A 21727-nucleotide genomic window follows, 5' to 3' on the forward strand; every position below is an offset into this window, starting at 1 on the left:
CCCCCCACACCTACACCTACACACCCCCCCCACACACCTATACCCCCCACACACTGCACCCCCCCACACCTACATCCCCCCACACCTACACCCCCCACACCTGCACCCCCCCACACCTACACCTACACCCCCCCCACCCTATACCCCCCACACCTGCACCCCCCCACACACACATCCATCCCCCCACACCTACACCTACACCCCCCACACCTGCACCCCCCCACACATACACCCCCCCTACACACCTACACCCCCCACACCTACACCCCCCCACACCTACACCCACCCCCCCCCCACACCTACACCCCCCACACCTGCACCCCCCACACCCACCCCCCCCACACCTACACCCCCCACACCTACACCCCCCCACACCTGCACCCCCCCACCCCCACACACCTACACCCCCCCACACCACACCCCCCACACCTACACCCCCACACACCTAACACCCCCCACACCTGCACCCCCCCACACCTACACCTACATCCCCCCACACCCTACACCCCACCACACTGCACCCCCCACACCTACATCCCCCCACACCTACACCCCCCACACACTACACCCCCCACACCTACACCCCCCCCCCACACTGCACCCCCCCACACCACAGACCCCCCCACACCTACATCCCCCCACACCTACACCCCCCACACCTACACCCCCCACACCTGCACCCCCACACCTACACCCCCCACACCCCTACACCCCCCCACACTACACACCCCCCCACACCTACCCCCCCCACACCTACACCCCCCACACACCTATACCCCCCCACACCTACACCCCCCCACACCTACACCCCCCACACCTACACCCCCCCACACCTATACCCCCCCCACCTACACCCCCCACAACACCCACACCCCCCCACACCTACACCCCCCACACCTACACCCCCCCACACCTACACCCACCACACCCCCCCACCCCCCCACCTACACACACCCACCACACCTACACCCCCCACACCTATACCCCCCACACACCACCCCCCCCCACACCTACACCCCCCACACCTATACCCCCCCACACCTATACCCCCCCACACCTATACCCCCCACACCTGCACCCCCCCACACCTACACCTACCACCACACACACCCTACACACCACACACCTGCACCCCCCACACCTACACCCCCCCCACACCCACACCCCCACACACACACACACCCACCCCCACACACCCCCACCCACCCACACACACACCCCCCACACCTATACCCCCCACACCTCACACACCCACCACACCTACACCCCCCCACACACCTACACCCCCCCCACACCTACACCCCCCCCCACACCTACACCCCCCCACACCTACACCCCCCCCACACCTACACCCCCACACACCTGCACCCCCCCACACCTACACCCCCCACACCTACACCCCCCCCACACCCTACAACCCCCCACACCCTACACCCCCCCACACCTACACCCCCCACACCCACCTACACCACACACACACACCACACCCCCCACCCCCACCCCACACCAACCCCCCACACCCTACACCCCCCCCACACCTACACCCCCCCCACACACACCCCACACACCTACACCCCCCACACACCCTACACCCCACACACACCTACCACCCACCACCCCCCACACACCTACACCCCCACACACAACACCCCCCACACACCTACACCCCCAACACACCTACACCCCCCCCCCCCCTACACCACACCCAACACACACCCACACACCCCCCCACACCTACACCCCCCCCAACACACCAACACACCCCCCCCCCACACCTACACCCACCCACCCCCACACCCCCCCCCACACCTACACCAACCCCCCACACCTACACACCCCCCACACCCTACACACCCCCCACACTACACACCCCCCCCCCACACACCTACACCACCCCCCCCAACCTACACCCCCCCCACACACCTACACCCCCCCACACCTACACACCCCCCACACCTACACCCCCACACCTACCCCCCCCACAACACCCCCACACCTACACCCCCCACACACACCCCCCCACACCTACACCCCCCACCACCTACACCCACCCACACCCCCCCCCCACACCTACACCCCCCCACACCTACACCCCCCCACACCTACACCCCACCACACCCACACCCCCCCACACAACCCCCCCCACCTACACCCCCCCACACACCTACACCCCCCCCCACACCTACACCCCCCCCACCTACACCCCCCCCACACACACCCCCCCCCCACCTACACCCCCCACACCTACACCCCCCCACACACCCCCCCCACACACCCCCCACACCACACACCCCCCCACACCTGCCCCCCCCCACCTACACCCCCCCCACACCTACCACCCCCCCACACCTACACCCTACACACCCCCCACAATCTACCCCCCCCACACCTACACCCCCCACACACCTACACCTACACCCCCCACACCTACACCCCCCACACCTACACTCTACACCCCCCCCACACCTACACCCCCCCACACCTACACCCCCCACACACACCCTACACCCCCCCCACCTAACCCCCCCACACACCTACACCCCCCCACACACCTACACTACCCCCCCCACACTACTACATCCCCCACACCTACACCTACACCCCCCCACACACACCTACACCTACACCCCCCACACCTACACCCCCCCACCACACCTACACACCCCACACCTACACACCTCACACCTACACCCTACACCCCCCCCACACACCTACACACACCTACACCCACACACCTACACCCCCCCCACCCCCTACACCCCCCCACACCTACCCCCCACACACACCTACACCCCCACACACCTACACCCCCCCCCCACACACCTACCCACACCCCCCACACACCCCCCACACACCTACACCCCCCCCCACACACCTACACCCCCACCACCCACACACCCACACCCCCCACACACCACACACCCCCACACACACCTACACCACACCCCCCCCACACCAACACACCCCCACACCCACACCACCTACACCCCCCACACACCTACACCCCCCACACACCTACACCCCCCCACACCTACACCCCCCACACACCTACACCTACACCCCTCCCACACCTACACCCCCCCCACACCCACACCCCACACAACACCCCCCACACCACACCCCCACACCTACACCCCCCCACACCTACACACCCTCCACACAAACAAACCCACAACCACACCACACACACCCCCCCCCCCCCCCCACACATACACCCCCCCACCCACCCCCCCCACACACACCCCCCCACACCTACACCCCCCCCACCCCCACCCCCCACACACACCCACACCTACAGCCCCCACACATACACCCTCTCCCCATACACGTATGTCCACTGGATAACACTGGGGTCACCTGGAACTACAGATTGTGGAGTCACAGAATCTTATAGCACGGAAACAGGCTCTTCATCCCAACATTGTGTCACAGTGGTGCAGCGGTAGAGTTGCTGCCTCACAGCGCCAGAGTTTCTGGGTTCCATCCTGACCTTGGGTGCCGTCTGTACGGAGTTTGCACGTTTTCCCTGTGTCCTGTATGGGGGTTTTCTCCATATGCTCCAGTTTCCTCCCACACTCCAAAGACGTGCAGGTTTGCATGTTAATTGGCTTCTGTCAATGGTGTGTAGGATAGTGCTAGTGTACGGGGTGATCGCTGGTCAGCGCGGACTCGGTGGGCCGAAGGGCCTGTTTCCACTCTGTATCTCGAAAGTCCAAAGTGTAAATTCACGGTCAGACTGTGAGTGTCACAGGTCACAGGTCCCATGACAAGAAGATTCCTCCACCATTATTGCCACCCTTTGCCCATTGGCCTGAAGCCCATGGGCTTCCAACCTTTGGACCTCGTGAGATCTTGTCAAAGGCCCTAGGGTGATGCATGTCGACCACACACACCACAACCTTCTCACAAGGGATCTTGTCAAAGGTGCAAGTTGGTCCGTGTAGACTAGTGTCAAAGAGTCAAAGAGTGAAACCGCCTGGAAACAGACCCTACAGCCCAACATTCCTGAAGATTAGCGGGTAGCAAACGTAACCCCACTTTTTAAGAAGGGAGGGAGAGAGAAAATGGGGAATTACAGATCAGTTAGAGTCAGTTATTAAAGATGGGATAGCAGCACATTTGGAAAGTTGTGAAATCATTGGACAAAGTCAGCATGGATTTACGAAACGTACATCATGTCTGACGAATCTTATAGAGTTTTTCGAGGATGTAACTAGTAGCATGGATAGGGGAGAACCAGTGGATGTGGTGTATCTGGACTTCCAGAAGGCTTTCGACAAGGTCCCACATAAGAAATTAGTATACAAACTTAAAGCACACGACATTGGGGGTTCAGTATTGATGTGGATAGAGAACTGGCTGGCAAACAGGAAGCAAAGAGTAGGAGTAAAACGGGTCCTTTTCACAATGGCAGGCAGTGACTAGTGGGGTACCACAAGGCTCAGTGCTGGGACCCCAGCTATTTACAATATATATTAATGATCTGGATGAGGGATTTGAAGGCAATATCTCCAAGTTTGCGGATGACATTAAGCTGGGGGGCAGTGTTAGCTGTGAGGAGGATGCTAGGAGACTGCAAGGTGACTTGGATAGGCTGGGTGAGTGGGCAAATGTTTGGCAGATGCAGTATAATGTGGATAAATGTGAGGTTATCCATTTTGGTGGCAAAAACGGGAAAGCAGACTATTATCTAAATGGTGGCCGATTGGGAAAGGGGGAGATGCAGCGAGACCTGGGTGTCATGGTACACCAGTCATTGAAGGTAGGCATGCAGGTGCAGCAGGCAGTAAAGAAAGCGAATGGTATGTTAGCTTTCATTGCAAAAGGATTTGAGTATAGGATGATTGGATAGACTTGGTTTATACTCTCTAGAATTTAGGAGATTGAGAGGGGATCTTATAGAAACTTACAAAATTCTTAAGGGGTTGGACAGGCTAGATGCAGGAAGATTGTTCCCGATGTTAGGGAAGTCCAGGACAAGGGGTCACAGCTTAAGGATAAGGGGGAAATCCTTTAAAACCGAGATGAGAAGAACCTTTTTCACACAGAGAGTGGTGAATCTCTGGAACTCTCTGCCACAGAGGGTAGTTGAGGCCAGTTCATTGGCTATATTTAAGAGGGAGTTAGATGTGGCCCTTGTGGCTAAGGGGATCAGAGGGTATGGAGAGAAGGCAGGTACGGGATACTGAGTTGGATGATCAGCCATGATCATATTGAATGGCGGTGCAGGCTCGAAGGGCCGAATGGCCAACTCCTGCACCTAATTTCTATGTTTCTATGTTTCTATGCCCACGCCGGCCAACATGTCCCATCTACGCTAGTCCCACCTGCTTACATTTGGTCCATTTCCCTTTAAACCTGCCCTATCCATGTACACACCCAAATATCTCTTAAATGTTGGGATAATCCCTGCCTCAACTACCTCCTCCGGCAGCTCATTCCATACACCCACCACCCTTTGTGTGAAAAGATTACCCCTCGGGTTGCTATTAAATCTATCCCCCCCTCATCTTAAAGTCACTACTCCAAGCACAATCTGCCTATTGGCACACTGAGGCACTTCCTGGAAAAATGCAATCAAAGTAGTTATTCAGGATGCTCCCAATTCCACCTCATTCCTCCCTCCCCCCCTCTCCCATCCCCCCAGTAAGTGCATGCCGACTATTCCCGGTCATTCCTTGACTGTCCCCGGTCATTCCTCGACTCACCAAATCCAGATTCATCCCATCGCTTTTTTGGACTGTTGTGAGCAATTGTGCGCCCCGTATCTGAGGAAGGATGTGCTGGCCCTGGAGAGGGTCCAGAGGAGGTTTTACAAGAATTATCCCAGGAATGAGTGGGTTAACATACGATGAGCCTTTGGCGGCACTGGGCCTGTACTCGCGGGGGGTTGGAAGGATGATGGGAGGACCTCATTGAAACTTATGGGCCTGTCCCACTTACACAACTTTTTCGGAGAATGCCGGCAGGGCCGTCTTAACAGCATTCTAAGCCCCCGGGCAAAGCAGTGCACTGGGGCCCCTACACTTCCAGTTTCTTTTTGCCGAATCAAATATGCCGTCATGCACTTGCGATGTTCTTCTCCGTTTTCATGTTCTACATTAACATTGTACAACACATAGATTATCATTGGGGCCCCTTTGCTCGTGGCCCCCGTGCAACTGCCCATGCGTTAAGACGGCACTGACTGCCGACGCCCGTCATAGGTCGTTGCAGGTCGCCGAAAATATTACACATGTTGAAAATCCAGTGGCGACCAGAAAAAGGTACGACTCTTTGGGCGATTACTCACGACCATACAGGCTTCACTCCGCGACACGTCGCCTGTATAGGTGTGAGTCGTCTCCTCAGTCACCCAGAGTCATAGCATCTTTCTGGTTGCCGCTGGAGTTTCAACATGTTGAAAATTTTCGGCGACCTGCAACGACCCATGACGGGTACGGCAGTCGGCGAAAAAGTCGCGTAGGTGGGACAGGCCCATTACCGAATAGTGAAAGGCCTGGATAGAGTGGATATGGAGAGGATGTTTCCACTAGTGGGAGAGTCTAGGGCCAGAGTCAAGGACCACAGAATAAAAGGACGTTCCTTTAGGCAGGAGATGAAGAGGAATTTCTTTAGTCAGAGGGTGGTGAATCTGCGGAATTCATTGCCACAGAAGGCTGTGGAGGCCACGTCAATGGAGATTTTTAAGGCAGAGATAGATAGATTCTGGATTAGTATGTGTGTCAGGGGTTATGGGGAGAAGGCAGGAGAATGGGGTTGAGAGGGAAAGATAGATCAGCCATGATAGAATGGTGGAGCAGACTTGATGGGCCGAATGGCCTAATTCTGCTCCTATGGCTTATGAAGGTATGAAATGTCTCCAGTGACTTCGCTGTGCTGTTTCCGTGCTGTTCGATTCAAGACTCTGTGACATTCCTGCATTATTGTGTCAACATCAGACCACGGTTTGTAAGGAGAGAAAGTGCTGGGATTAGCTGGGAAAATACCGGAGGAAATGCCGGAGAACATCCTGCACTAAACAGGAAAGCTGCCGCGGGTTGTTTTATCCTCTTCACCATGTAAATAATTCCCTTTCTGTTTTTATCTTGAACAGCGGCAAGAGGCAGTACACTAGACAAGTGAGTGTGATTTGCTGGTCTTGTATCTGTGCCCATAGGGTGGGGTTGAGGCTTAAACCTCACACTTCATTAGAGGCACAGTGAGCACATTAATCATCCAACACTTGGGCCCATAAATCGGACCTTATCTCACCCTCAGTTAACATCACCCCTCCCCCCCCCGCCGCACCTCTATCCTTCTGGAGTAACACTGGCTGCAGAAGGGTCTCGTCCCGGAACCCAAAACACTACATGTTGCCTCACCAACGTCTTATACAACTGCAACATGACCTCCCTAAGTTATTCTTTACATCTATCTTTGGTATCAACCAGCATCTGCCGTTCCTTTTTATTACTCTCCCATTTCTCTGGGCCTCAGTAGCCCAGAGAACCTCGCATACAGTGTGGAAACAGGCCCTTCGGCCCAACTTGCCCACACTGGCCAACAATGTCCCAGCTACACTAGTCCCACCTGCCTGCGCTTGGTCCATATCCCTCCAAACCTGTCCTATCCATGTACCCGCCTAACTGTTTCTTAAACTATAGGATAGCCCTAGCCTCAACTTCCTCCTCTGGCAGCTTGTTCCATTCACCCACCACCCTTTGTGTGATAAAGTTACCCCTCGGATTCCTATTAAATCTTTTCCCCTTCACCTTGAACCTATGGGATTTTGCCTACTCTGGGCAAAAGACTCTGTGCATCTACCCGATCTATTCCTCTCATGATTTTTTGTACTTCTATAAGATCACCTTCATCCTCCTACGCTCTGTGGAAGAGAGACCCAGCCTACTCAACCTCTCTCTCTAGCGCACACCCTCTAGTCCTGGCAACAATCCTCGTAAATCTGTTCTGAATCCTTTCCAGCTTGACAATATCTTTCCTATAACATGGTGTCTAGAACTGAACACAATATTCTAAATGCTGTCTCACCTACGTTTTATACAACTGTAACATGACCTCCCAACTTCTATACTCAATACTCTGACTGATGTAGGCCAAAGTGCCAAAAGCCATTTTGATCACCTTATCTACCTGCGACTCGACCTTCAAGGAACCATGCGCCTGTGCTCCTAGATCCCTCTGCTCTACAACACTACCCAGAGGCCTACCATTCACTGTGTCCATGACCAGGACTCTCTTTTCTGCTCAATTAACACAGGTTCTCGATTGGTAAAAACCAAGTAACGCTCATCTCCATTCGACAACGTAACACAGACTGAGGTAGGCACAAGTTTTGTGATGGTTATTTCTTCTGAACATTGAGAGTCAAGGGTGATTAGTTGTCACATGTATGTAACGGAATAATGACATTCTTACCTGTTACAGTTTATGTAATAACACTGATAAATATATAACAATCAATAATGCAATAAATTCATAATATTTGGTAACTATAATAGTTTAGTTTAGTTTAATATTCTCACGTGTACAGAGGAACCAGTGAAAAGCTTTGTTGTTTCGTGCTATCCAGTCAGTGGAAAGACTATACATGATTACAATCGAGCTGCCCACAGTGTCCAGATACATGATAAAGGGAATAACGTTTTGTGCAAGATGAAGTCCAGTAAAGTCCGATCAAAGATAGTCCGAGGGTCTCCAATGAGGTAGATGGGAGGTCAGGACCACTCTCTAGTTGGTGATAGGATGGTTCAGTTGCCTGATAACAGCTGGGAAGATGTTTGTCATACACACAACAATAGAAGATCACAGTCGCTGAGGTTAGTGTTGGGCAGTGTTCAAGAGCCTGATGGTTGTTGGGAAGAAGCTGTTCTTGAACCTGGAGGTCACGGTTTTCAGGCTCCAGTACCTTCATCCTGATGGTAGCAGTGAGATGAGAGCGTGGCCAGGGTGGTGTGGGTCTCTGATGGGGCTGGCTGACATTTTCAGGCAGCGACTCCTGTAAATCCCTTTGCTGGTGGGGAGGTCAGTACCTGTGATGGAGATGGTGGGGAGGTCAGTACCTGTGATGGACCAGGCGGCGTCCACCACTCTCTGTAGTCTTCGTTCCTGGGCGTTATTGTGTCTCTCCTCAAAGCCCTGACGCTGGCTGCAACCCGCTGCAGGCAAAGGATCCGTCGGAAAGGCTGACTCTGAGGAACACAGAGAGTGTGAGGAGCTGGCACAGACCCTGGAGGTAGGAGAGATGCTTCAGATGAGAAACGGACACGAATAGGAATAGTGTGTAAAGAAAACTACCCCATCTAGAAACAAACGGTGGTGGATTAATGCAGGCACGTGGGACTAGAGTAGTTGGGGACTGTAAGTATGGACACAAGGAACTGAAGATGCTGGCTTACAAAACAAACCACAAAGTGCTGGAGTAACTCAGCGGGTCATGCAGCATCTCTGGAGAACATGGATCGGTGACATTTTGGGTTTGGACCCTTCTTTCAGTCTAAAGAAGGGTCCCGACCTGAAACGCCACCTATCCATGTTCTCCAGAGATGCTGCTGCCTGAGTTACTCCAGCATTCTGTGCCCATGTTCTCCAGAGATGCTCCAGCGAGTTACTCCAGCGCTCTGTGTCCATGTTACATAGAAACAGACATAAAAACATAGAAAATAGGTGCGGGAGGAGGCCATTCGGCCCTTCGAACCAGCACCGCCATTCATTGTGATCATGGCTGATCGTTCCCTATCAATAACCCGTGTCTGCCTTCTCCCCATATCCCTTGTCTCCACTAGCCCCGAGAGCTCTATCGAACTCTCTCTTAAATCCATCCAGTGATTTGGCCTCCACTGCCCTCTGTGGCCGGGAATTCCATAAATTCACAACAATCTGGGTGAAAACTTTTTTTCTCACCTCAGTCTTAAATGACCTCCCCTTTATTCTAAGACTGTGGCCCCTGGTTCTGGACTCGCCCAACATTGGGAACATTTTTCCTGCATCTAGCTTGTCCAGCCCTTTTATAATTTTATATGTTTCTATAAGACCCCCCCTCATCTTTCTAAACTCCAGTGAATACAAGCCTAGTCTTTTCAATCTTTCCTCATATGACAGTCCCGCCATCCCAGGGATCAATCTCGTGAACCTACGCTGCACTGCCTCAATCACATGGATGTCCTTCCTCAAATTAGGAGACCAAAACTGTACACAAAACTCCAGATGTGGTCTTACCAGAGCCCTATACAACTGCAGAAGAACCTCTTTACTCCTGTGCTGAAATCCCTTTGTTATGAAGGCCAACATTCCATTAGCTTTCTTCACTACCTGCTGTACCTGCAAGTCAACTTTCAGTGACCGGTGTACAAGGACGCCCAGGTCTCGCTGCACCTCCCTCTTACTTAACCTAACCCCATTGAGATAATAATCTACCCCCCTTGTTTTTGCCGCCAAAGTAGATAACCTCACATTTATCTATATTATACTGCATCTGCCATGCATCTGCCCACTCACTCAACCTGTCCAGGTCACCCTGCAACCTCCAAACATCCTCTTCACAGTTCATACTGCCACCCAGCTTTGTGTCATCTGCAAACTTGCTAGTGTTGCTCCTAATTCCCTCCTCCAAATCATTAATATATATGGTAAACAGTTGCGGCCCCAACACCGAGCCTTGCGGCACTCCATTCGCCACTGCCTGCCGTTCAGAAAAGGACCCGTTCACTCCTATTCTTTGCTTCCGGTCTGCCAACCAATTTTCTATCCATGTCAACACCCTACCCCCAATACCATGTGCTCTAATTTTAGTCACCAGTCTCCCGTGCGGGACCTTATCAAAGGCTTTCTGAAAGTCTAGATACACTACATCCACTGGCACCCCTTCATCCATTTTACTAGTCACATCCTCAAAATATTCCAGAAGATTAGTCAAGCATGATTTCCCTTTCATAAATCCATGTTGACTTGGACTAATCCTTTTACTGCTATCTAAATGCCCCATTATTACCTCTTTAATAATTGACTCCAGCATCTTTCCCACCACCGAAGTCAGGCTAACTGGTTTGTAATTCCCCGTTTTCTCTCTCGCTCCTTTCTTGAAAAGTGGGATAACATTAGCTATCCTCCAATCCATAAGAACTGATCCTGAATCTATAGAACATTGGAAAATGATCACCAATGCGTCCACTATTTCTAGAGCAACCTCCCTGAGGACCCTGGGATGCAGACCATCCGGCCCAGGGGATTTATCATCCTTCAGTCCCATTAGCCTACCCAATACTATATCTCGCCTAATGAAAATTTATTTCAGTTCCTCTACCTTAGATCCTCTGTCCTCCAGTACATCTGGGAGATTGTTTGTGTCTTCCTTAGTGAAGACAGATCCGAAGTACCTATTCAACTCTTCTGCCATTTCCTTGTTGCCCACAATAATTTCACCCGTGTCAAGGGACGCACATTTGACTTTGCTACTCTTTTTCCCTTCACATATCTAAAGAAGCTTTTACTGTCCTTCTTTATATTCCTGGCCAGCTTCCCTTCATACTTCAACTTTTCAGCCTGTATTGCCCGTTTTGTTTCCTTCTATTGTCCTATGAAAGTTTCCCAATCCTCTGGCTTCCGGCTACGCTTTGCAGTGTTATACATATTATTATATATTGTATTATACATGTTCTCCAGAGATGCTGCCTGACCCGCTGAGTTACTCCAGCACTCTGTGTCCATGTTCTCCAGAGATGCTGCCTGACCCGCTGAGTTACTCCAGCACTCTGTGTCCATGTTTTCCAGAGATGTTGCCTGACCCGCTGAGTTACTCCAGCACTCTGTGTCCATGTTTTCCAGAGATGCTGCCTGACCCACTGAGTTACTCCAGCACTCTGTGTCTACTGTTAGAGTATGAATGAATGCAACCTTGAAATAGAGGTAGGGGCAACAAGTTTCAGGGGAGACACAAGTTTTGTTTATTTTCCTGTGTACCGAGAAGCAAACACATTGAAACTTGCCGAATAGTGAAAGGCCTGGATAGAGTAGATGTGGAGAGGATGGTTGCACTAGTGGGAGAGTCTGGGACCAGAGGGCACAGCCTCAGCATTAAAGGACGTTCCTTTAGAAAGGAGATGAGGAGGAATTTCTTCAGTCAGAGGGTGGTGAATCTGTGGAATTCATTGCTGTGGAGGCCAAGTCATTGGGTATATTTAAAGCGGGGTTTGACAGGTTCTTGATTATTATACGTGTTAGAGTTTATGGGGACAATAGACAGTAGACAATAAGTGCAGGAGTACGGGTGTCAAGGGTTACGGGGAGAAGGCAGGAGAATGGGGTTGAGAGGGAAAAATTCAGCCATGATTGAATGGTGGAATAAACTCGACGGGCCGAATGTCCTAATTCTGTTCCTATGACTTGTGAACATGAACCTATTAATTTAATATGAATTGATAACAATCTTTACTTTCTATGTTTTAATGCAGGTTTCTGAACCAGCGCAGACTTTCTCTGACCAGCTCCTACCATGACAAGACTCTATTAAACTCTCGTCGAAGAAGCCTCATTGTGGACTCTAATCCACACTATCATCAGAAGCTTGCAGAGCTGGGCGGCACGGTGACGCAGCGGTAGAGTTGCTGCCTCACGGCGCCAGAGACCCGGGTTCCATCCTGACTACGGGTGCTGTCTGTACGGAGTTTGTACCTTCTCCCCGTGACCTGCGTGGGTTTCCTCCGGGTGCTCGGGTTTCCTCCCACACTCCAAAGACGTGCAGGTTTGTAAGTTAATTGGCTTCAGTAAAGTGTAAATTGTCCCCAGTGCTAGTGATCGCTGGTCGGCGCGGACACGGTGGGCCGAAGGGCCTGTTTCTGAGCTGTATCTCTGACGTCTAAAGTAAAGTCTAAAGATGAACTCATTTATTGAGACAGGCACAGCTAACATTGGATGGTCCATTGTGAGATGGTCGGGTTAAGTCATCTACTTCCAATTACAGTGGCTTTTGGAAAATTCAACTTTATCCATGGAAGACCGTTAGCAATTGTCTTCACTCTGTGAAAATATTTGTGGCAACTCTTATGGTCATTGTAATATTCTGTTAATTAAACCTCCAATATTCTGTGAACATTGTCGACAGTTATTTCATTGAAAGTATCTTCATTATTTCACAAGTCTGTACATTTATAGGACAAGAATTAGGCCATTTGGCCCATCGAGTCGACTCCACCATTCAATCATGGCTGATCTATCCTTCCCTCTCACCCCATTCTCCTGCCTTCTTCCCATAACCCATATTAATCAAGAACCTATCAATCTCTGCCTTAAAAATACCCAATGACTTCCACAGCCATCTCTGGCAATGAATTCCACAGATTCACCACCCTCTGGATAAAGAAATTCCTCCTCATTTCCTGTCTAAAGGCATGTCCTTGTATTCTGAAGCTGTGGTCTCTGGTCCTAGACTCCCCCACTAGTGGAAACATCCTCTCCACACCCACTCTATCCAAGCCTTTCACTGTTTGGTAAGTTTCAATGAGGTCCCCGCCCTCATCCTAAGCTCCAGCGAGTAGAGGCCCACGATTGAGGATTCTAAAACTAGACATTTGTACAGGTACATAGATAGGAAAGGGTTAATTGGAAATGGGCCAAACACATGCAGGTGGAATTAGTGTAGACGTGGCACATTAGTCAGTGTGAGCAAGTTGGGCTGAAGGGACTGTTTCCATGCAGTATGCCTCTGATTCTATGACTCCAGAGGTCATAGGTTTGAGGTGAGAGGGGAGATATTTCAAGAGGGACCTTGGGCAACTTTTTCACTTTGGGAAGTCCGTATCGTGAACGAACTGCCAGAGAAACATGGAAACTAGTTGCAGGAGTAGGCCATTCGGCCCTTCGAGCCAGCACCTCCATTCAATAAGATCATAGCTCATCCAAAATCAGTATCCTGTTCCTGCCTTTTCCCCATATCCCTTGACTCCGTTAGCTCTAAGAGCTAAATCTAGCCCTGTCCCAAGGTGCGTGTTCACCCACAAGTTATCCCGAGTTAAAGAAAAAATCAAACTCGTGGTTTTCTACGATATTCCACGTGTATGTTCACGAGTTACTACGAGTTCCCACGAAAATGTCTAAGTTTGCCGTTTACTTCTCATTTCTGCGATGTACCAAGTTCCTCTCCCGAGTTACTCTTGAGCCACCAATGACTACTTACATGTGGAAAAATCAGCACATGGTAAAAATGATGTCATGCAGTGTCTACTATAAAAATCCTCCCATGTTTAAATTAACTCATTCGGAAACATGAGTGCAAGAAGGCAACTGGAGTTCAGGATGGCATGGTATTTTGTTCGAGTGTTGTATGCAGCAGCCCTTTATCTGATGCAAGAACCTTGTGCAATGAAGGCAGAAGGGAAAGAGTGAAGAGGAAGATTAAGAAGAGGTCTCAATGGGTGAAGCCCCTCTATCAAAGGAGATCTCTGTTTGGACAGTATGACAAGCTGCTTAAAGTGTTGTGTGAAGAGGATCGCTCTGCATTTAAAAATTTCATCAGAATACCACCTGAGCTGTTTAATGAGCTGAAGACCAACGTGGGACCTCTGCTGATAAAACATGACACAGTTATGAGGAATCCACTGGAACCAGACCTGCGCCTAGACATCACCCTCCACTACTTGGCATCAGGTGATTCTTACAAGAGTCTCCCCGACAACTTTCTGGTTGCCCACAACACCATCAGCAGGATTGTCCGAGAGACCTGCGAGGCCATTATCGATTTTTGTGCAGATGATGTGATGGACTGCCCCAGTACACCAGATGCTTGGAAGAGAGTGGCGCTGGGGTTTGAAAACAGATGGAACTTTACCCACACATGTGGGGCTCTGGATGGCAAGCATGTGGCCATTCGTTGTCCACCCAATGGTGGCTCAAATTATTTTAATTACAAAAAAAATTCCATTCTATTGTATTGTTAGCTGTGGTGGATTCAAACTGCAACTTCCAGTATGTGGATGTGGGCACACCTTGAAGTGTCGCTGATGGCAGGATTTGGAGAGAGACATCCCTTGGGCAGAATAGCAGGCATGTCCGATCCCAAACCTCCGCCAGGAAAAGACAACCCGGACATTCCTTATTCAATGTTTGCTAACGATGCATTTGCACAAAGGCCCAGGTTGATGAAGCCATACCCACACAGGCATTTGACAAGGGTCCAGAGGATCTTTAATTACAGGCTGTCCAGGGCAAGGAGGGTCGTAGAAAATGCAATTGGCACCCTGGCAAACAGATTTCAATGCTTGCTCAAAACTATGGAGCAGGAGCCCAAGAATGTTGAGACTATTGTGTTTGCAGCATGTGTTCTGCACAACCTTATCTGCACAAGAGGTGCAGCTGCAGGATCAGCGACAGTCATGTAGGATGGTGACTTGGTGGACAGTCAGACAGGAAGCATAACCCCAGGTGCGTGGAGGAGTGGTGTAAACAACGCGACTTTGGTGTCACTGCAGCGTTTTCCAGGTAACACGGGGACTATATTGCAAAAGAGCAGAGAGACCATCTCTGTTCATACTACAATTCAATATTGGGCAGTGTGCTGTGGCAGGACAACTTATTTTGAGGGACAGCTGACAACAGGTACACCACTGCATTAGGAGAGCCCACATGCAGACAAATTCAGTAAACGCTATGTTCAGTTTAAATCCTGTTGACTTTGTTTGATTTAACTTTAAGTGTGATTTATATTTCACTTTTGGTGTAAATAATTTAATTCTGGTCTGTTCTTGAAGCAGTGATTATCGTGCATCTGCTTGTCTGATTAGTGTAGGTAGATCTCAAAAAATAACCATTGAGTGCATTGCATTGTCTGTTTTATTGTCAGAATGTAGGCTAGTGCTCCATTTCTCAGCTGAAGGAGAGGAAATAGTGGAAATACTTCTTTGTGTTTTATTTGTTAATTGACATGTATGAGAAGCCCTTTTTCAAACCACTGTGTTGTTTGCTGTGGTGCTCCATTTCTCAAGATGTGCAAAAATGCACTTTGTTTATTGAACAAGATGAATAAAGACTTTGATTCACATTCACCGTGCTGTTTGTCTTACTTTCTGATCTACTGAGAGGTTAAACTGTTTTACATTTAAAACGCACAGCATATGAGGCACCCGAGTCTCACCCCCACTCTTTCCCCCTTCTCTACCCCCTCTCTCTCCCTCATTCTCTCTCCCACCTCACTCTCCCCCTTGCTCTCTCCCCTCTCTCTCTTTGTCTTATCTCTTCTTTTCACTTTGCCCCCTCTCTCTCTTTCCCGTTTCTCTCCCCCTTCCTCTCTCTTTTACCACCCCTCTTCCCCCTCCCTCTCCCCTTCTCTCCTACCCTCTCCACCCCCCCTCTCTCTCACCTCTCTTCCATCGCTCCTCCCTCTCTCTTCCTCTTCCCCCCCCTCTCTCTCCCCCCCCTCACTCTCTCCCTCCCCTTCCTCCTCTATTGTCTATTGTTTCTCTCCCCCCCCTCTCTCTCTCACTCTCTCCCCCTCTCTCTCTCTCTCTCTCTCTCTCACTCCCCCTCTCTCTCTCTCCCTCTCTCTCTCTCACACCCTCTCTCTCCCTCTCTCTCTCCCTCTCTCTCTCTCTCCCTCTCTCTCTCCCTCCCTCTCCTCCCTCCCCCCCCCCCCCCCCGTCTCTCTGTCTCCCCCCCCTCCCTTTGAGAGTCTCGGTCCCTTCGGCACATAGACTCTCATGTCAGCAGCGCAACGCTTCTGACGCCTCCGACAGCCCGGGACTCTTGCACTGAAGCTGCTCCATGGCCAGAGCTGCAGTGAGAGACTCGCCAGCCCCGCAAACACTCGCCAGCCCCGGCTCCCAGCATCTGTCCCCGCCACTGCTTCAGCACCGGCCCTCCAACACCCGCAGCCCATGTAGTTTATATGAGTTTTGAAATTTTCGTTGATCACAGAATTTCTCACGATAGAGTGTGAGAAATTTGTGATCAGCGTGAGAATTTGTCCAAATGCGTGATTCTCACGCTCAAAGTGTGAGAGTTGACAGCCCTGATAATTGTACTGGCTCGAAGGGCTGAATCAAAGATCCTATAGCGGAGCAAGATAGCCCACTCATAGTAGGGTCATGGGTAATCTTTAGCGCCATTTCCGTCTCCGCTCTTTGCTTCGGTCATGGCGTCTTCATACACAAATCATCTTTTCTGTTTCTCAGCTGCAGGTGATCATTTTGATATTCCTGCCTAGTTTTCCTTATTAACTTTGAACATACAAAATATAGTCATTAGGAAGATGCTCCAGAAAATCCAGCACCCACTCAAACCCACTCAAACCATCCCTCCCTCCGCCACTCCTGCACCTTTTGTGTCTTTGGTACACGTGGAGGCGGGCGTTGATTGGACGTTTTGATTGACGCGCGCTATGACCAATGGCCGCGCGGCACCGCAAGGTCCCGCCCCCAAGTGACACGCGGACTGACCAGTAGCCGCCCGGCTGGGTCAGGTCCCGCCCCTATGTTACGTCATGTTCGGTTAGAGTGACACGCGGACTGACCAGTAGCCGCCCGGCTGGACCAGGTCCCGCCCCCAGGCCGCGCTGTGATTGGCGGGTCGGGGGTGTCAGTCTCGGGAGTGGGGCGGGACCGCGGGGAGGCCTAGGTCGCGGGTCCTGATCGCGGGTCGTCGGTGACATGGATGTCGGGAGCGGGGTTATCGAGTGATCGTGATCGGTGGGGGTGTTGGATGGCGAGCAGGCAGCGGGCGGCGCTGTGAGGGAGCGCGGCGGCGGCGGCGGAACTCGAGTGTCCGAGGCCTGAGGCCCAGCGGGTTGCCAGGGAGACGCGGGCCCCGGGGGCACCGCCACCACCACACACACGACCATGAGCTCCCGGGTGCGGCCCCAGCCCCAGCCCCAGGCTCAGCCTTCCTCCCGCCTGCAGAAGGCCGGCGGTGAGCAGCTGGAGATGAGCCGGGTGCGGGGCGCGGAGAGCCGGCCGGAGGAAGAGGAGGAGGAGGAGACCGCTGGCCCCGGTGGAGGAGGCCGAGGCGGAGTCGGGGGCCGCCAGGCCTGGAGCCGGGACAACCCGGGCTACGAGCCGGCCGACGAGGAGGTGGATTGGAGGGCGGCGCCGGGAAGCCCCAGCCCCAGCCCAGAGCCCCGGCAAAGCGGCAGAAACGCCGGCCTGTACTCCACCTCCACCTCCACCTCCACCCCGGGGGTCCAGCACAGCGGGCGGCCAGGCTGCGGAACCACCCTCCTCCGCAGGATCCGAGGTGAGTGCTACCGGGCACCAAGCCCCCCGGCGGAGCATTCATACCACAGACAACTCTGGACACTCAGCAGGTCGGGCAGCATCTGTGGAGGGAGAAGCAGACTTACTGATTAATAATTCCCATTGACTGAGAGCTGTACATTGTGGAAACAGCACCCTTCGGCCCACATTGTCCATACCAACCTAATTGGCACACTGCAGCGGTCTCATTTGGCCCATTATCCATCAAAAACTCTCCTGTCCATAAATCTGCCCAAGTGTCATAGTCCCATAAATGGTCATAGGACATAGTCTGAAGAAGGGTCTTAACCCAAAATGTCACCCATTCCTTCTCTCCAGAGATGCTTGCTGTCTGACCTGCTAAGTTACTCCAGGATTTTGTGTCTCCCTTGTATGGCCATATGACTTTTGGCCCAACTTGTCCATGCTGGCCAAGATGCCCCATCTAAGCTGGTCCCAAGCAAGAGAGTAGTTCTGAGCTGCTATCTGCACCTTTGGAGCCTCCTTAACTGGACTTTACTTGGCACAAAATATTATTCCCTTTATCCTGTATTTGTACATGCTGGATGGCATGATTGTAAGCATGTATAGTCTTTCTGGTGACATGCAACAAAAACACTTTTCACGGTACACATGACAATAAACTAAACAATTTCCAGTGCTTGGCCATGATGCTCTAAATCCTTGCCATGCCAATGTCAGTCCAAATATCTTTTATAAGTTGTAGTTGTATCTGGTTCCATATCTTCCTCTGGCAGCTCATTGCAAATAAGGGTCATCTTTTGAGTGAACAAGTTTCCCAGAGGTCCCTCTTAAATCTCTCCACTCTCATCTTAAGCCTATGCCCTTTAGTTTTAGAATCCCTTATCCTGGGGAAGAGACTGTGCATGTTCACATTATACATTCCCCTTATGATTTTGTAAACACTTAATTTAGCTCACCCCTCAGCGTCCTATGCCTCAAGGAAAAGAAATCCCAGCCTATCCAACCTCACCTTATGAATCAGTCCAAGTCCCAATTCACATCCTGGTGAATCTCTTCTGCCCCCTTTCCTGTGGCTTGGCGATTAGAACCGCACGCAACGCACGCAATATTCCAACTGTGTCTTCAGAACTGACAATTATATTTCATATATTATCTGAATGTTGTCAAGCTGGGAAAAGGGGAAGTACGGGATCTAGGGGTCCTTATTCATCAGTCACTGAAAGTAAGCATGCAGGTACAGCAGGCAGTGAAGATAGCTAATGGCATGTTGGCCTTCATAACAAGAGGAGTTGAGTATTGGAGCAAAGAGGTCCTTCTGCAGTTACATCAGCTCCACCTACATCAACCGACTCCAACTGGTCCAGAACGCAGCCGCCCGACTCATCGCCCACACCAAATCCTGGCATCACATCACTCCAGTCCTCAAACAACTTCACTGGCTTCCCATCTCCCACTGGATCACCTACAAAATCCTGGTCCTCACCTACAAAGCCCTCCACCATCTGCCCCCCCCATATCTCACTGACCACCTCCCCCCCCTACCAACCCTCACGGTCCCTCAGATACACATCAGCCGGTCTCCTCTCCATCCACAAATCCAACCTCCGCAGTTATGGGGACAGAGCCTTCTCCAGGGCAGCTCCCAGGCTCTGGAACTCCCTCCCCCAACTGATCCGCAATTCCGTGTCCCTCACCATCTTCCAGTCCCGCCTCAAGACCCATCTCTTCACCTCTGCCTATCCTAAGCCCCACGTCCCCCTCCCTTTTCATCTGTGCTTGAATTGCCTCATATTGTGTTTTGAATTGAATTCTGTCTTTAATTTGTGTACTAGTCATGTCTCCACTATTTATTTCATTCCGCATACATGTTTTTCCTCTACTAGCTAAATTTTTGTAAGGTGTCCTTGAGACTCTTGAAAGGCGCCCATAAATAAAATGTATTATTATTATTATTACAGGGCCCTAGTGAGACCACACCTGGAGTATTGTGTGCGGTTTTGGTCTCCAAATTTGAGGAAGGACATTCTTGCTTTTGAGGGAGTGCAGTGTAGGTTCACAAAGTTAATTCCCCGGATGGCGGGACTGTCATATGTTGATAGAATGGAGCGACTGAGCTTATGTACACTGGAATTTAGAAGGATGAGAGGGGATCTTATTGAAACATATAAGATTATCAAGGGATTGGATACGCTAGAGGCAGCAAACATGTTCCCAATGTTGGGAGAGTCCAGAACCAGGGGCCATAAGGGGTAGGCCATATAGAACGGAGGTGAGGAAAAACGCTTTCACCCAAAGTTGTGAATCTATGGAATTCTCTGCCTCAGATGGCAGTGGAGGCTGAATCTCTGGATGATTTCAAGAGAGAGATAGATAGAGCTCTTAAAGATAGCAGAGTCAAGGGATATGGGGAGAAGGCAGGAACTGGGTACTGATTGCAGATGATTAGCCATGATCACAGTGAATGGTGGTGCTGGCTCGAAGGGCCAAATGGCCTACTCCTGCACATATTGTCTATACCTTGCCTTGGTTAGCACCTAAGATAGACTAAAAAAAACTGGAGGCCAGATGGCATCTTTGGAGTGAGAGTGATACAGCGTGGAAACTTTGGCCCACACCGGCTAACATGTCCCAGTTGCACTAGTCCCACCTGCCCGCATTTGGTACATATCTTTCTAAACATAGGTACATATCGTACATATAGGTACATATGTACTGCATTTGGTACATATCTCTCTAAACCTGTCCTATCCATGTACCTAAAATAGACCAAAGATCAGGCCTGAAAAAGGGTCCCGAATTCCTTTTCTCCAGAGATGCTGCCTGTTCTGTTGATTTACTCCAGCTTTGTATGTCTATGTTTGGTTTAAACCAGCATCTTCAGTGTCTTTCTACACACTATCCATGTACCAGTCTAATCGGTTCTTAAAGGTTGGGATAGTCCCTGCCTCAACAATCTCCTCTGGCAGTTTGTCCCATACACCCACCACCCTTTGTGTTAAAAAGTTACCCCTCCGATTCCTATTTAACCTTTTCCCTTTCACCTTAAACCAAATTTCCTCTGGTCCTCGATTCGCCTACTGTGGGCAAGAGACTGCATCTACCTGATCTATTCCTCTCAGGATTTTATATACCTCTATAAGATCACCCCTCATCCTCCAGCCTCTAAGGAATAGAGTCCCAGCCTACTCAACCTCTTCCTGTAGCTCAGAACCTCTGGTCATGGCAACATTCTCTGTACTTTTTCCAGCTTGACAATATCTTTCCTATAGCATGGGGCCCAGAACTGAACACAATACTCTAAATGTGGCCTCACCAACGTTTTAACATGACCTCCCAACGTCTATACTCAATACTCTGACTGATGAAGGCCAATGTGCCAAATGCCTTTTTACCAACTGTGACTCCACCTTCAAGGAATCGTGCACCTGTGCTCCTAGATCCCTCTTCTCTACAATACTCTCCATTCATTGTGTAGGTCCTGCCTACGTTAGACTTCCCATAGTGCCAAAAACATCTTTGTAACACCT

General features: G+C 51.0%; 1 protein-coding gene across 1 annotated transcript in view; it reads left to right on the top strand.

Moving 5' to 3' along the window:
• Window positions 1–17578: 17578 nt before the first annotated feature.
• Window positions 17579–21727, top strand: part of pkd2 (polycystic kidney disease 2) — a 72741-nt gene continuing 68592 nt past the window's right edge. The window contains exon 1 of the mRNA XM_055644135.1: window positions 17579–18216. Within this exon, the coding sequence (XP_055500110.1) occupies window positions 17823–18216 (394 nt within the window). The 5' untranslated portion in view covers window positions 17579–17822. The remainder of the gene's footprint in view (window positions 18217–21727) is intronic.

The sequence above is a fragment of the Leucoraja erinacea genome, chromosome 1, assembly GCF_028641065.1.
Source record: "Leucoraja erinacea ecotype New England chromosome 1, Leri_hhj_1, whole genome shotgun sequence".
NCBI classification, from domain to species: domain Eukaryota; kingdom Metazoa; phylum Chordata; class Chondrichthyes; order Rajiformes; family Rajidae; genus Leucoraja; species Leucoraja erinaceus.